At 47.6% G+C, this 17,500-nt stretch overlaps 1 protein-coding gene across 1 annotated transcript in view; it reads left to right on the top strand.

Moving 5' to 3' along the window:
• Positions 1-17,500, top strand: part of PPRC1 (PPARG related coactivator 1) — a 75,136-nt gene that overhangs the window by 45,169 nt on the left and 12,467 nt on the right. The window contains exon 9 of the mRNA XM_082268792.1: positions 1-289. This exon is cut by the window's left edge and continues 561 nt beyond it. Within this exon, the coding sequence (XP_082124918.1) occupies positions 1-289 (289 nt within the window). The remainder of the gene's footprint in view (positions 290-17,500) is intronic.

The following is a 17,500-nucleotide window of genomic DNA, read 5'->3' as shown; positions in this document are numbered from 1 at the left end:
TGAAAAGCCCACCCGATTCAGTGTTAATGTCTCCAGACTCCTCGCCTTGTCGCAGCGAGCTCGGGGAGATCAGAACTGATGTCAGGAGTGAGAAACCCTCCGTGTCCCGGAGGTCTCTTCGCTGCTATAGGAAGTACAGGAAATCACGCAGTCCACAGAAGTCCACGTGGAGGGGGCGCTCTAGTGGTAGTCGTTCTGCTTCACCATCCTCGTCGTCCTCATCCTTATCCTCATCATCCTCATCTTCAAGATCTCGTTCAAGATCTCCTCCAACGAAGAGGAGAAGAACGTAAGTTTATGTACCGTTCTACAGCATCAGGGGGTAGGCAACCTCAGCTCTCCAGCTGTGGTAAAACTACAAATCCCATCATGACCCTGGGGGTCGTTCTGTGGCTGCCGGTCTTGCAATGCCTCATGGGGTTTGTAGTTCCACAACAGCTGGAGTACAGAGGTTATCTACCTAGACATAGAAACAAAAAATGTCTCATAAGTAAATTTTATACCTCCTTTGGCTGAGCCGAATCCTCTACACTCACCTGCTACCCCTCCCAGACACTGCAGTTTAATACAGCAGAGGCACTGCTGCTAATCCAGAAAGCAATGGGCATAGCCTGCCCCCCCTGCAACATCCTGTCATCCCACTGTAGTTCAAACAGCCGCACAATCTACATGAGATGGGTGACAACTCTGCTCTGAACTCACGAGCAGTGCAGCTTTGTTGTCACCCCATCACAGAAAGCTGCATTAGTGGACTTCACTGGCAGGATCCACAGGTATTTGTGCAGTGGTGGAACTACCAGAGTTGCAAAGGTCTCACCGGCGACTGGGCCCTGGAGTTCCACCACTGTCGGTTGGCCCCAGTGGGGTTGCTGGCAGCAGAGCTCTGAGCCAAGATGATGTCTCTCATACAGCCCAGAGCCTGCATTGACAGTTTCCTCCTTGGGTGGTGACAGCAAACCTTCTGGCAATGACACGTATTGATGCGCCATCCTGGAGGAGTTGGACTGCCTGTGCAACCTCTATAGGGTCCGGGTATGGCCTCATCCTACCAGTAGTGACGATGACCCCAGCCAAATGTAAAACTAGTGAAACACAAAAGATGAGTAGGAAAAAAAAGTCAGTGGCCTCCACCTGTAAAACCTGTAAAACCATTCCTCTTTTGGAGGTCGTCTCGTTGTCCATCTAGTGCCCCTGTTAAATTCATTAACACCAAAGCAGCTGAAACTGATTAACAACCTCCTCTGCTACTTAACTGACCATATCAGTATCCCAGGAGTTTAATTGACTTGATGCTATACTCTGATTAAAAAGTGTTCCTCTATTTTTTTTGAGCAGTGTAATATAAAATGATATAATAAAAAGAATAAGATATATATTTAGGCACCCCATCTATACACACACATGCACATGATCGCACCACACACGGCCTTACATTGGTGTCTATTGCCAGGCTTGGCATGCTCGTGGTATGAACATGTGACTGGTATTGGCACCATGGTTGTGTGTTTTTCACACCGCTGGATGCTGACCAGAACACAGGAGGTACCTGGCAGACTTTGGAGGATCGTGTCTTGGGTTTTGTTTCTAGCGGTGTGTAGTATACAGGATACGGCGGGTGTGGTTAGACTTCCTCCATGTGGCTTTCACTTACAGTACAAGGAGGGTGTATATTAGGCAGCTGACTGATGAGATGCGGTGAGATCTGTGAATGCGCAGGTGGTGGGGCGCTGATATATCATTTTATAAAACCAGTAAAGTGTACGGAAATGTTATCTTTTGCTACATTTGGGTCTATTTAACACTTGCACGGACTGGCAGCTAGCGGAAGTGGGGGGTTTATACTCACCGTTGGCTGCACATTGATCTCCCCCCTACCCTCATTTCCTGGCTGGAGGAAGTCCAGTTGGTTCATTATAATCACCCGGTACACGGTGTTCTGATTAGGAAAGTTATTAACCACTTCAGCACCGGGCCTACTCTGACACTTCTTTCCTACATGCAAAATTCTAAAAAATTAGAGCCCCCAAACATGTATATATTTTTCTCTTTCGTTCATTGATGGACACCGCTTCAGATCTTCATAACCGTTGGGTTATACTGCCCCCTACAGGAGTAGGACACTAGGTAGAAATAGAATCTGGCTACGCCTATGGGCAGTCCCAGGGAGTATACTCCCTCTCTCTGCTATAGCCACTCAGTTTTTTTTTCTTCTGCCTAGTCAGGAGTAAGGACCTAGTTCCTAGCTGGGATCTCTGGTCCTGGCAGCTTTTTCTTTTTAGATTTATTTTTTTCCTGTAAGATCTAAAATCAACTGCTGGATTGGGGGGGGGGTGGGCTGGATAATCTAGATCCAGTGGGTCAACCCAGTCTGGGCAGCGAGTGCATGCAGACCTCAGCTCCGCGCTAGGTCGGCCGCGATATAGCTCCACTGGACGGGGGCTGGCGTGCAAGTTAAATGCCTCGCTAGGTCGCATACGACCTGGGTCTCGGCCCAAGTCGCAGCCTTCCTCCTGGCTGAGAAGACCCCCCCCATTTAGATGGAGAGGGGTTCTGTCAGGAGCGGTTCCTGATATGGTGAGTAGCTGTCCTCCCTCTCCCCCTGGAGGGTTTTGGGGTGGACGTGGGCCCCTCCTTGGGACGATAGGACCCCTGGGGTTCCCCTCCTTCCCGTCAGGTCGGACCTCCTCTTGTCGTCTGTCCTCCATCCTACCCCCTTCCACATATTTTGGGGCTGTTTGGGTGGTCTGATACACCTCCTGGGGGGGGGGTTTGCGACTGGACAATAGACTGTGCGGGGGGGGGGGGTTGTACCTGGTGGGGGCTCCTGCCAAGGCCCCTCATCCTGCCTGGGTCTGGCTTTGAGGCCTGGGTTCCCTACTGGGTACTGTGAGGCTTGTGGTGCCGCCATTTTGTTGTAGCCTGTGTTTCTATACACAACGGCCACGTTTGTGTAGTTCGGTGGCCATTTTACTGTGGTTTGCCATTGAAAATAGCGGCGGACATGACAGTGGAGCTCTGTGGGTGGCAATTTCGGTGGTGGGAGCCCCTCATCCCCTGGTGCTGACTCCTGGATCCTTTCACTTTCTGATTGCTGCGCGTGGAGTGCAGATTATCCTGGTGGCTGTGGGTGCCTGTTTTTGCTGGGTGGTGAATCTGGTGGGTTTCTCTCCCTCTCTGCTGAGCATCGATTGGTGCTTGTGCCTGGCGACTGAGTGGTGCTGCAGCCAGCGCAGTGGGGGTTTTCCCTTGCAGTGTTACACTTTTTGTGAGGTCCCCCTGGTGACTCATGGAGTCTTTGGAGCTCATCTCCCCACCTGATCCCCTCTCTGAGGCTGCGGCGCCCTCCGGGTACCGACCATCCATCGATGTACTGACGACGGTCCTGGTGTCCTTTGTGTCCTGGGTGGAGGTGGTCTTTGGGGCGACACACTTGCAAAAAAAGCCCCCTGCCTCATCTTGAATCTGACTTGGCCGCCGTGGATGTGGGTCACCCTGCTGGGTCTACAACCATGCGCCCTGAATCCTCAGATAGTGAGGAGGATTCCTCCACTTCTGCAACCGCGCACAAAAAGGCGCTGGTGGAAGCACTGATTGTATCTGTGCATGAGACCTTGAAGATGGAGAACACAGCTGCAATGGAGGCGCAGGTTCCCTTTGACACTCACAAGCCATCCAGAGCGGCAAAGGTGCCTCCTTTCCCTGCCTATTTTGACAGAATTGTCAGTAAACCGTGGGGACGACCAAAGCGTCCCTAAGCGCTTTACTAGGTGTTACCCCCTATGAGAAGTCCCTTCTTAACCACTTAAGCCCCGGAAGATTTTACCCCCATTCCGACCAGGGGGTATTTTACGACTCGGCACTGCGTGACTTTAACTGACAATTGTGCGGTCATGCAATGTGGTACCCAAACGAAATTTACGTCCTTTTTTTCCCACAAACAGAGCTTTCTTTTGGTGGTATTTGATCACCTCTGCGCTTTTTATTTTTTGCGATATTAATAAAAAAAGAGCGAAAATTTTGCAAAAAAATGACATTTTCAACTTTGTCTTTTAAAAAATATCCAATATACTCAATTTATGTATTTTTTTTTGGCCAAAATATATTTAGCTACATGTCTTTGACAAAAAAAAATTCAATGAGCGTATTTTTATTGGTTTGCGCAAAAGTTATAGCGTCTACAAACTATGGTGTAAATACAGAAATTTACGCAGCTTTCATTTTTGACTGCCTATCTCATTTCATGAAGTGCTAAAATGGCAGGGCAGTACAAAACCCCCCCAAACTACCACTTTTTGGAAAGTAGACATCCTAAGGAATGTTCTGAGAGGCATGTTGAGCTCATTGAATATTTCATTTTTTTGTCACAGGTGTTTGAAAAATGACTAAAAATTTTTTTTTTTTTTTTTTTTACACAAAGTTGTCATTGAAATGATATATTGCTCACACATGCCATGGGTATATGTGTAATTACACCCCAAAATATATTCTGCTGCTTCTCCTGAGTACAGGGATACCACATATGTGGGACTTTTTGGGAGCCTAGCTGTGTACGGGACCACAAAAACAAATCCCCACCATCAGAATTTCAAAGGGCGTACATTTTTCATCGCATTTTCTCACTACCTCTAACGGTTTAGGAGGCCCTGAAATGTCAAGATACCACAAAACCCCCCCAAATGACCCCATTTTGGAAAGTAGACACCCCAAGCTGTTTGCTAAGAGGCATGGTGAGTCCATGGAATATTTTATATTTTACCACAAGTTTTGGGAATATTACTATTTTTTTTTTTTATTTTTTTTTTTTTACACAACGTTGTCACTAAAAGATAAAATTCTCACACATGACATGGGTATATGTGGAATTACACCCCAAAATACATTCTGCCACTTCTCCTGAGTATGGGGATGCCCCATGTGTGAGACTTTTTGGGAGCCTAGCTGTGTACAGGACCGTGAAAACCAATCAACACTCCCAGGTTTTCTAATGGCGTAAATTGTGCATGTCACCTCTGCACTACCTGTCACAGTTTCGGAGGCCCTAAAATTCCAAGATAGCACAAACCCCCCCCAAATGACCCCATTTTGGAAAGTAGACACCCCAAGCTATTTGCTGAGAGGCATGGTGAGTCCATGGAATATTTTATATTCTGCCACAAGTTCCGGGAAATACATATATATATATATATTTTTTTTTTTTTTCACAAAGTTGTCAGTAAATGAAATATTGCTCACACATGCCATGGGTATATGTGAAATGACACCCCAAAATACATTCTGCTGCTTCTCCTGAGTACAGGGATACCCCATGTGTGAGACTTTTTTGCAGTCTAGCCGAGTACAGGTCCCCGAAAACCAGTCCCCGCTTTCAGGCTTTCCAAGGGCGTAAATTGTTGATTTCACTCCTGACTACCTATCACAGTTTCGGAGGCCCTAAAATTCCAAGATAGCACAAAACCCCCCCAAATGACCCCATTTTGGAAAGTAGACACCCCAAGCTATTTGCTGAGAGGCATGGTGAGTCCATGGAATATTTTATATTTTGCCACAAGTTCCGGGAAATATATATATATATATATTTTTTTTTTTTTTTTTCACAAAGTTGTCAGTAAATGAAATATTGCTCACACATGCCATGGGTATATGTGAAATGACACCCCAAAATACATTCTGCTGCTTCTCCTGAGTACAGGGATACCCCATGTGTGAGACTTTTTTGCAGTCTAGCCGAGTACAGGTCCCCGAAAACCAGTCCCCACTTTCAGGCTTTCCAAGGGCGTAAATTGTTGATTTCACTCCTGACTACCTATCACAGTTTCGGAGGCCCTAAAATTCCAAGATAGCACAAAACCCCCCCAAATGACCCCATTTTGGAAAGTAGACACCCCAAGCTATTTGCTGAGAGGCATGGTGAGTCCATGGAATATTTTATATTTTGCCACAAGTTCCGGGAAATATATATATATATATATTTTTTTTTTTTTTTTACACAAAGTTGTCAGTAAATGATATATTGCTCACACATGCCATGGGTATATGTGAACTGACACCCCAAAATACATTCTGCTGCTTCTCCTGAGTACAGGGATACCCCATGTGTGAGACTTTTTTGCAGTCTAGCCGAGTACAGGACCCCGAAAACCAATCATCGCCTTCAGGCTTTCCAAGGGCGTAAATTGTTGATTTCACTCCTGACTACCTATCACAGTTTTGGAGGCCATGAAATGCCAAGACAGCACAACCCCCCCCCAAATGACCCCTTTTCGGAAAGTAGACACCCTGAGCTATTTGCAGAGAGGCATGTTGAGTGTTTTGCAGATCTCACTTTTTGTCACAAAGTTTTGGAAATTGAAAAAAGAGGAAAAAAAATGCATTTTCCTGTTTTTTCTTCATTTTCCAAAAAAAATTAGAGCTGCAAAATACTCACCATGCCTCTCAGCAAATAGATTGGAGTGTCTACTTTGCAAAATGGGGTCATTTGGGGGGGGTTTGTGCAATCTTGGCTTTTTATGGACTTCAAAACTGTGATAGGTAGTAAGGAGTGAGATCAACAATTTACGCCCTTAGAAAGCCTAAAGGTGCGCATTGGTTTTCCGGGTCCTGTACGCGGCTAGACTGGCAAAAAGTCTCACACATGGGGTATCATTGTACTCAGGAGAAGCAGCAGAATGTATTTTGGGGTGTCATTTCACATATACCCATGGCCTGTGTGAGCAATATATCATTTACTGACAACTTTGTGTAAAAAAATAAAAAAAAATAAAAAAAATTTTTTTCCTCGAAACTTGTGGCAAAATATAAACTATTCCATGGACTCACCATACTTCTCAGCCAGTAGCTTGGAGTGTCTACTTTGCAAAATGGGGTCATTTGGGGGGGTTTTGTGCCATCTTGAAATTTCAGGGCCTCTGAAACTGTGACAGGTAGTCAGGGGTAAAATCAGCAATTTACGCCATTAGAAAACCTGAAGATGTGGATTGGTTTTCGGGGGCGCGTACACAGCTAGGCTCCCAAAAAGTCTCACACATGTGGTATCCCTGTACTCAGGAGAAGCAAAAGAATGTATTTTGGGGTGTCATTTCACATATTCCCATGGCATGCATGAGCAATATATCATTTAGTGACAACTTTCTGTAAAAAAACAACAAAAAAAAAAAAAATAATAATTTTCCCGAAACTTGTGGCAAAATATAAAATACTCCATGGACTCACCATGCCTCTCAGAAAAAAGCTTTGGGTGTCTACTTTTCAAAAAGGGGTCATTAGGGGGGTGTTTGAACAGTTCCGGCATTTTATACTCAATCTTATCCACACATCACCCACTCTTCTAACCACTTGAAAACCAAGCCTTTTCTGTGCCTTTTTGTTTACATGAAAAAATATTTTTTTTTTACTAGAAAATTACTTTGAACCCCCAAACATTATATATTTTTTTAAAGCAGAGGCCCTATAGAATAAAATGGTGGATGTTGCAAATTTTTTTGTCACACGGTATTTGCGCACAGATTTTCCAAACGCAATTTTTGCGAAAAAAATACATTTTTTTTTAATTTATTGCACAAATACACTATATAATTCCAATTTTTTTGGTAAAATTTAAAAGATGATCTTATGCCGAGTTCATAGACACCTAACATGACATGCTTTAAAAATTGCGCATGCCTGCGCAGCGACAAAAACGTATGTACATTTTTGAAAACCTTTAAAAGTCTCTACAGGTTACCACTTTAGACTTACAGAGGAGGTCTACTGCAAGAATTACTGCACTCGATCTGGCGATCGCGGCGATACCTCACATGCATGCTGCAATTGTGGTTTACATATGACACTAGACCACCGCTTGCGTGCGCCATTGCGCGCAAGCACCGGGGGTAAGGGGGGGGGCTCAATTTTTTTTTTTTTTTTTTTTTTTTCTTTTGCTTTTTTATGTTATTTTGACACCTTTCCTTTAATTTTTTTTTTTTTAAATCATTTTTATTGTTATCATAGTGAATTTAAATATCCCCTATGATAGCAATCTGTAGTGACAGGTACTCTTTTTAAAAAAAATTGGGGTCTTTAAGACTCTAGATCTCTCCTCTGACCTTAACGCATCTGACCACACCAAAATTGGTGTGATAAAATACTTTCCCAATTTCCCAATGGCCCTGTTTATTTCTGGCGAAACAGAAGTCATAAAATGCTCGTAGCCTCCGGCATCTTAGGCCATAGAGATGATTGGAGCCATTCTCATCTCCAATTAGCTCTATGGTTAGATAATTGAACCACCGGCTGCACTCTCGGGTTAACCGGTGGGACAGGAGAGCCAGAGAAAAACCATGGAAGGCTGCGGAAGGCGGCGGTGGGGGGGGGGGAGGCCCCTCCCACTGCATGTAAAAGCAGTCTAGCGGCCAATTACCTGCTAGAATTGCTTTTACATGTAAGCCGACCGCTGGCTGTAAAAAACGATACCAAGATGATGCCTAAATCTGCAGGCATCATCCTGGTATAACCACTCAAAGTCCAGCAACGTACCAGTACATTGCTGGTCCTTGTTTGGCATATAGGTTTTTTTTTTTTTCATGCAGCCTGTGGGCTGAACGGAAAAAAAGAGAACCTATCAGAAATCAGCACAGGAATAATGCGTAGTATTACTCATCATTAACCGCCCAAACAACCACCCACTGAATTTAATGATGGGTATACACGACACTATCCACGTATACCAAAATAGGATTTTAACTGCAGTGCTGAAATCAGAAAATCACCACAGCTGCTATCAGCAAAGGTATCCATATATGCTGAGCGCAAACGCTGTTTGTGTCAGAATATATAAAATCAATGCGTGGTAGCCGACGAGGGACCTGCAAGAGAAACAGGTCACAAAAGAATGAAAAAACAAACAAAGGACATTGAAAAAAAGTATAGTAGGAAGGAGTAGAAGGACATATAAAATTACTGACACCACAACAGTTTTTGGATCCTTTTATTTTTCTTTCTAACTGTTCCTTTACTTCTTGATTTGGGAGGGACTGCGATCATCTGCGATCTTCTCTTCCAGCTTGGGTCTCTCAAAATGTCGATGGACATCCAACATCCTTCGAGACCCTGTGTTTATGTGCCCTACACTGTGTCGTGCTGTACCCTACGCTAATAATCCACTAGTGTATGGTAGCGCTCGAAACATTCCCCGATGCAGAGACCAGGTTGGTCAGGACATTTGGGACAATAATAACGGGTGTCACGCCTAAATCCGCGCTTGCTACAGACACGACATCTTCTTTGGGGCCATCTTTGGGTAGGGGTACTCGGGAGGACATGTGAAAAATGCCTCTCATGCAGCCGGCTCACTGCATCTGGAAGGGGAAGTTGGGCAGGCATGCCTCCTGGGTACAGGTAGGCAAGGATGATCTCTTCCTGGAATTCCCGGAAAGATCCAGTTCGTCCTGACGCCCTGTATAGGACAAAGGCGTTCAGCATAGCCAATTGGTATAGGTAAACAGACACTTTTTTGTACCAGCGTCTGGCTTTACGGGCAACTAAATACGGCGCCAAAAGCTGGTCGTTAAGGTCCACCCCTCCCATGTTAAGGTTATATTCGTGGACACAGAGGGGTTTCTCCATAACGCCAGTTGCCGTAGGAATTTGGATCGTCGTGTCTGGGTGAAGGGAGGACAGAACATAAACATCCCGTGTATCCTTCCACTTCACCGCAAGTAATTTGTCCGTTTTCAAGCAGGCTCTCGCCCCCCGACTAAGACGGGAATCTACAAGCCGTTGGGGGAAGCCCCGGCGATTAGGTCGCACGGTGCCACATGCGCCAATTTGTAAATCAAGAAGGTGACTAAATAGTGGCACGCTTGTATAAAAGTTGTCCACGTACAAATGGTACCCCTTTCCGGATAAGGGTGACACCAAGTCCCAAACGATCTTACCGCTGCTCCCTATGTAGTCTGGGCAGTTGGGGGGCTCCACACAGCTATCTTTTCCCTCATAGACCCGGAAACTAACTGTATAGCCTGTGGCCCTGTCACACAATTTATACAGTTTGACCCCGTACTTGGCACGCTTGCTGGGGAGGTACTGTTTCATAGCAAGGCGGCCAGTAAATTTAATCAGGGACTCGTCAACGCAGACAACTTGTTCGGGGGTAAACAAGGCTGCAAACCGCTGATTGAAGTGGTCTATGAGGGGCCGAATTTTGTGGAGCCGATCGTATGCAGGGTCTCCCCGAGGACGACAGAGTTCATTGTCGCTGAAATGCATAAATCGCAGAATTTGCTCGTATCTCGTCCTGGACATAGAGGCAGAGTACATGCGCATATGGTGAATTGGGCTAGTGGACCAATATAGCCGCAATTCACTCTGTTTAGTTATGCCCATGTGGAGGGAAAGGCCCAGAAAGATCTTAAATTCGGAAACCGTTATAGGTTTCCAGCCGAATTGTCTGGCAAGGTGTGAATTTGGGTTGGCGGCGATGAACTGTTGTGCATACAAATTTGATTGATCCACAATAGATCTGTAAAGATCTTCCGTGAAGAACAGCTCAAAAAAGTTCAGGGGCGTAAAACCAGCTGTCTCCACGTGGATTCCAGGTTGGGCGGTGAATGGGGGAAGTACTGGCGCTGTAGTATCGGTGGGTTGCCAATTAGGAAATGCCAGCGCATCAGGGAGGGCACTATGGGCTCTACGGGCCTGTCTTCGAATACGCGGTGGCTGCGGGCCACTACTTGTGCTAGCCACCGCACCAGCTTCAACTGCACTTAGGGGACTCGCCACGTCACCAGGTCTTACTGCAGTGCTGGTTGTACTAGGTCCAGGTTGTACTAGGCCGCTGGCGCTTGCCAGGTCGCCAGAAGGATGAGCGGCACTAGTACCCACACTCTGCTCCATACGAGCACCCTGCGATTCCTGCATCACAACAACTTCAGAATGGGGTCGGGTACGCCTGGGTCTAACAGGGACCCATCTGTCGTCGGAGCTATCTGTCAGGGAGCCGCTGCCGTCATCAGGTTCATATACTGACACTAATTCGGTCATTGTAGCTTCCCCTTCGCTATCAGATGACTCGGTCAGCATATAACTGACAAGCTCTTCATCTCTGTACGAACGTTTGGTCATTTTGGCAACTAAATTTACTCGTACAGTGATGCGACTCACAGGTAATAAAAGCACCTGGTTGTCGAAGACTATTTCAAGCGCTACAAAAAAAACTGCTAATGCTAGCAGGGATCAGGCCTGACTCTGCTAACACAGCGGTTTTGTGTCTTGTGTTTTTTTGCAAGTGACAGTAATCTATTGATTACTACACTTGCCTGGGTGAAAGGGTTAAACGCAGGTGCTGGCCGGAATCAGTACTGATCGTGCAAACACCGCGTTTTGGGAACCCTAAACTATGGGGGCGCTAGTATAGTTCTGATCAGATCAGATATTGATCTGTTCAAACACTATACTAGAAATGGAAGTGTAGGTGCGTGCGTGCGTGCGTGCGTGTGTGGCAATCAAGGGGTTACTTCTAAACTATGCGCTGGGGATCTGGGGGGGGGTGGCGGGGACCCTAAACCTCCTTTGGGAAAGAAACTAGCTAGCTAGCGCAACCTCAAGTCACAATGACACCAATACAAAATACAGTAAAAACAGTATATTATGTGTGTATTAGTGCTAATGTGACAGAGGGTGTAGGGGTTAACGGGATGTGATCAGGGGGGGATCAGGGGTTTAAATCTTTATTGGAAGGGACTGGCGGGTATCCTAAGGATAAAAGGAACGGTGGCAAGCGCTAAACCTGGTCACAAGTCACACTTATACGGGTATATAGAAAATGCTATATACTGTATACAGTGTGCGTTGTGGCAGGGGGTGTAGGGGTGATCAGGAGGGGATCAGGGGATTAAATCTTTATTGGGCGGGTGGGGGGGACCCTAAACCTGCTTGGGACACAAACTTAGTCGCCTGCGCTAATTCTGATCACAATGACACTAATACAAAAATACAAAAACACAGTATATTACGTTTGTATTAGTGCTGATGTGACAGAGGGTGTAGGGGTTAACTAGCGGTGATCAGGGGGGGATCAGGTGGGATCAGGGGCTTAAATCTTTATTAGGGGGGGGTGGCGGGTAATTCAAGTGGAAAAAGGGGGGTCGCAAGCGCTAGACCTGACCACAAATCACACTTATACGGGTATATAGCAAAATGCTATATACTGTATACGGTGTGTGTTATGGCAGGGGGTGTAGGGGTGATCAGGGGGGGGTCAGGGGCTTAAATCTTTATTGGGCGGGTGGCGGGGACCCTAAACCTTCTTGGGACAGAAACTTAGTCGCCTGCGCTAATTCTGATCACAATGACACTAATACAAAAATACAATAACACCGTATATTGCGTTTGTATTAGTGCTGATGTGACAGAGGGTGTAGGGGTTAACGGCGGTGATCAGGGGGGGTTCAGGGGGGATCAGTGGGTTAAATCTTTATTAGGGGGGGGTGGGGGGTAATTTGAGTGGAAAAGGGGGGGTCGCAAGGGCTACACCTGTTCACAAATCACACTTATACAGGTATATAGGTATATGCTATATGCTGTATATAGTGTGTGTTGTGTCAGGTGCTGTAGGGGTTAATTGGGGGGGCGATCGGGGGTGAAATGTGCCTATCTAACTGTGTGTGGGTGTGCTTGGTGCAGTACTCACAGTAAGATGTGCTCTCCTCTCACGCTGGATCCGAAAAGACCGTTGTGGGGGCAGGGCACATCTCCTCTAAGCCTGTGTTTACATTTCACAGGCTTAGAGGATGATCTGATTGGGCAGGACCGATCAACAGGTCCAGACCAAAAATGATTGGCCTGGACCTGATGACTGATCGGTTCTGAACCCAATCGAGTCATCATCGGCGGCGGGGACGCGCGGGAGCGCGCACAGGGCCGGCAAATTGTGCTGACGTAGGCCTACGTCAGTTTGCCTGGCCGGGGCTGAGTGCCGACGTAGATCGTCGTGCGCCGGTCGTAAAGTGGTTAAGAAGTGGACTGTTCCACTGATGGTGGACCCTCTGGGTTCCAGATTAAACAAGGCAATGATTCCGGTTGAAGAGTCCCCGGCCTTTAAGGATCCAGCTGACAGAAAGGCGGGGGCTGTGGCCCCGATATATGTACACTCTGGCTAGTTTGCCACTGAGGTTGGTTTTCACCATTGCCCTGGTGTCGAAAATCTCTGACCAAGTGGGCTAAAGCTTTTACGCCGTGACCTGGAGGAAGAAAAGCTCCCCCCCACCCCCCTACCTTTGCTGAGTTGGCTGCAGTTTATCTGTGATGCCTCCTTTGATGAGGCTCGGCTCTGTTTCGGCAGTGGTCCTTCGGCGTGTCTTTTGTCTCAAATGCTGGTCTGTGGAACAGACTCCTAAAAAAGGCCTTGACCTTCCCTTTCGAGGAGATTACCTGTTTGGAGCTACCATGGATTACATCATAAAAGGTCTCGCAGGGGGGAAGAATACCTTTCTTCCGCAGGCTACTAAGGGCAAGGAACCTCGTCGTAGATGTTGGCCTTCCTTTTTGGCTCATAGGTTTTTTTCTGACTGACAAGGGTTCAAAGCCTTTCAGGGCCTCCCCTTGAGGATCCAAATGAACCTGGTTTGGCAAGCCAAGAGCGGTCTTCTCCAGACCCGCGGACAAGGCTCCTGCACGAAGGGGCACCCTCGCCAGTTTTGGGGGGGACATCTTTGCTGGTTTCCGGACCCGTGGACTTCCCTGGTGCAAGACAAGTGGGTCCACAAAGTCATTCTGTCTGGCTACAAGATCAAGTTTTGCTCTTGTTCCCTGGCAAGGGTCTTTCCTTCCAACTTGCGCATATCCCCTGACCATTTACAGGGTCTGTTTGGGGCGGCACAAGACCGGTTACATCAAGGGGTGATTGTCCCGGTTCCGACTTCGGAAAGTTTTCAGGGTTTTTACTCAAACCTGTTTACAGTCCCCAGGAAGGAAGGCAAAGTGCGTCCAGTCCTGGACCTCAAGGCGTTGAACTGCTTTGTGCGGGTGCAGAAGTTCAGAATGAAGTCCATTCGCACGGTGGTGGCATCCCTGCGTCAGGGGGATTTCCTCGCCTCGATCTGCCTCAAGGATGCTTACCTTCACATTCAAATATGTGCCGTTCACCAGCGCTTCCCCCACTTTGCCATGGGCGAGGCGCATTATCAGTTTGTGGCGTTACCCTTTGGTCTCTCCTCTGCTCCTCGGGCCTTCTGGTGGTTCCAAACTTCTTCCATTTACGGATGATGGAGGCGACTGTGCTCATTGGGACCTTCAATGCTTATTTCACGTTGTCGTTATGGGGGATTGTTTGTAGAATTTTGAGGAAAATAAGGTTTCCATCCATTTTTTTTTTTTTTTTTCCGTTTTAAAAAACGGATCGGTTGAAAAACGTGTGTAAACTTACAAATGGTCTGTTTTTCATCCGTTTTTGCATTGTTAGTGAATGTAAATGTAACACTGCCCCCTTGAGGGGCTGCTAGATAACACACTTTCGGGTCCCCCTGGGTTACCATTAGCAACACTGGCATTCACAGGTTAACACTTCTTGGCTCAGTCAATGATCAGTCCAGGGGCGTGTAGTTGATTTTGGTGTTTTATTTTAAAAAGGGATGGGAGAAGGGGAAGAGTGGGGTACTCCAACTTGAACTATTCACAATGGATGAGGACTTCTGTCTGAAGATGCAGCCTGGCTGCAGATCCACCTTGCCACTTAGATGAATTTGGGTTAGGTCTCTGTACAGACAACTTGGGTAGATTATCTTCAGGATACCTGCCTAGTATCCCCTTTCACTCCACAAACTGACACCCGTCCTTTTGACTATCCTACACCGTGGTGGCCTGCCTTAGGTCAGGCCCCTAGACACGATCCCCCTGTACTCATTATACTGTTTATCGAGGGTCTCCAGTGTCTCTACCCCTCCAGTCAGTTCTCCTGGACCTCCTGGGTTCAGTTCCTTTCCTTTGGTCCCCTGGCTGACTCGTGCCACTGCTACAGAGGAGGAGGCAGCCGCCACCCTCCGTCCGGGACTCTGCTCACCAGCCAAAGACCCCGCAGCACATGTGCTCCTGCCTTTTATACATCATCTAATAATGCACCGATACAGCCAGTCTCTACCAATCACTGGGACTGTATCAAAAAACCTGTGTACTCATTGGTCAGTTTTCCTCCCACTGTCCTACATGCCTCCCTATTGGACCAGTGTAAAACACTATCTAGACACAATGAATCACATACTCAGCACACTGAGCAGACCTCACTAACAGATCCCTGCTCTCTGGTAGGCAGAAAGCAATATAGATTTCCCTGCTGCTCCTCTGATGGGCAGACCGAGCCGAAAACTATACTCACTAGCACCTACCTAGGAGGGTGCTACACTCACCCCCGCCAAACCGAGCCATGTCCTCACTGCCCCCTACCTAGGAGGGTGCTACACTCACCCCCTGCCAAACCAAGCCATGTCCTCACTAGCACCTACCTAGGAGGGTGCTACACTTACCCCCCACCAAACCGAGCCATGTCCTCACTACCCCCTACCTAGGAGGGTGCTACTCACCCCCTGCCAAACCAAGCCATGTCCTCACTAGCACCTACCTAGGAGGGTGCTACACTCACCCCCCGCCAAACCGAGCCATGTCCTCACTACCCCCTACCTAGGAGGGTGCTACACTCACCCCCCACCAAACTGAGCCATGTCCTCACTACCCCCTACCTAGGAGGGTGCTACACTCACCCCCCACCAAACTGAGCCATGTCCTCACTAGCACCTACCTAGCAGGGTGCTACACTCACCCCCCGCCAAACCGAGCCATGTCCTCACTAGCACCTACCTAGGAGGATGCTACACTCACCCCCCACCAAACTGAGCCATGTCCTCACTAGCACCTACCTAGGAGGGTGCTACACTCACCCCCCGCCAAACCGAGCCATGTCCTCACTAGCACCTACCTAGCAGGGTGCTACACTCACCCCTCGCCAAACCGATATAGTTTAGTATAGTTTTCGGCTCGGTCTGCCTATCAGAGGAGCAGCAGGGAAATCTATATTGCTTTCTGCCTACCAGAGAGCAGGATCTGTTAGTGAGGTCTGCTCAGTATGTGATTCATTTTGTCTAGATAGTGTTTTACACTATATAAATATACATTTTTTATTTTTTTTTATCCACTTTATTGCTATCCCAAGGAATGAACATCTCTTAAGATATCATGGGCCATGCAAGGTCATCTTTATGGGGGGAAATCTGAGGTCGAGTTAGACCCCCAGATCTCTCCTCTGGCCTCCAAAGCATCTGATCAAACCAAGATTGGTTTGATCCGATGGTTTCCTAAGGCCGGTAAAGGCTTCTAAAACCGGAAGTGCCAAAATCCTCGTCACTTCCGGTTTCTGATGTCACACACTGGGAGGAATAACTTCAGTTTCTATCATTGTTTCCCAGGGAGCCGATGCCTGGCTCCCTGATTGGATAGGAGAGCCCGGTAAAGGCAGTCCGAAGGGGGGAACCCCTTTTCCGCCACCTGTAAAAGTGATCCATTGGCTATATAGCCATTTGGATCAATTTTATATAGAAAAGATTCCTCGGCTCAAAAAAAAAAAAAACAGATCATGATTGTAACCTCAACCATCCCAGTATAACCACTTCCACCTGAGGTCTGATTCACATTGCTGTGCGACTTTGAAGGCGACATCCCAACGTGACTTTGGCAAGACTTGCATAAGACTTCAACAGAAGTCAATGCAAGTCGTGCGGAAGGTGCACCAAAAGTAGTGCAAGTCACTCCTATTAGAATGGTGTCAAAAACAAGGCCCCTGGGCCGAATACGGCCCCCCAGGCCATTTCATGTGGCCCGCACACCTCTCCTGCAGCTGCGGCACCCCCTGTCTCTGCCCCATGCACCCCTCTTGTCTCTGCCCCCACCTTGTCTCTGTAGTCGGCCCTCGCATCTCTCCTGCAGCTGCGGCACCCACCTTGTCTCTGTAGTCGGCAGCAGAGAGAACCCTCCCTTCTCAGTGGTCTCAGCAGAGAGGAGGGCAGAACTCCTCCTGTAGATCCTGCACCTCACTGCACCCGCACCACCACCTTGCCTTTGCCTTCTCCTGGTCTCAGCATTCAGCAGACTCCAGCCCTCCCCTGGTCCTCCTCCAGACTCTGCAGTTTCTGCTTCCCAGCTCCACCTTCAGCTTCATCCCAGCAGCAGCACACGGTGAGGGGGATACACTGTGATGTAGGGGGGGGGAGGGGGGGCTTTGACTTCTGATGGTGGTGAGCTACAGACAGAACCGGCCCTCTGAAAGGGACCATAATGCTGCGGCTGTGATGAAATTGAGTTTGACGCCGCTGCTCTAACAGTGGTTCTCAACTCCGGTCCTCAGGGCCCACTAACAGGCCAGATTTTAGGTATTACCTTGGGGAGATGCAGACTAGAGTACTGCAATCACTGAGCAGCAAATGAGATCACTTGGGATGTATTTTAGTTATCTTGCAAACCTGGCCTGTTAGTGTTCCCTGAG

This window comes from Pelophylax lessonae (assembly GCF_965119305.1).
Source record: "Pelophylax lessonae genome assembly, chromosome: 9".
NCBI lineage: Eukaryota > Metazoa > Chordata > Amphibia > Anura > Ranidae > Pelophylax > Pelophylax lessonae.
The sequence above is the reverse complement of the archived record's forward strand: the minus strand, read 5'-3'. Positions and strand labels throughout refer to the sequence as shown.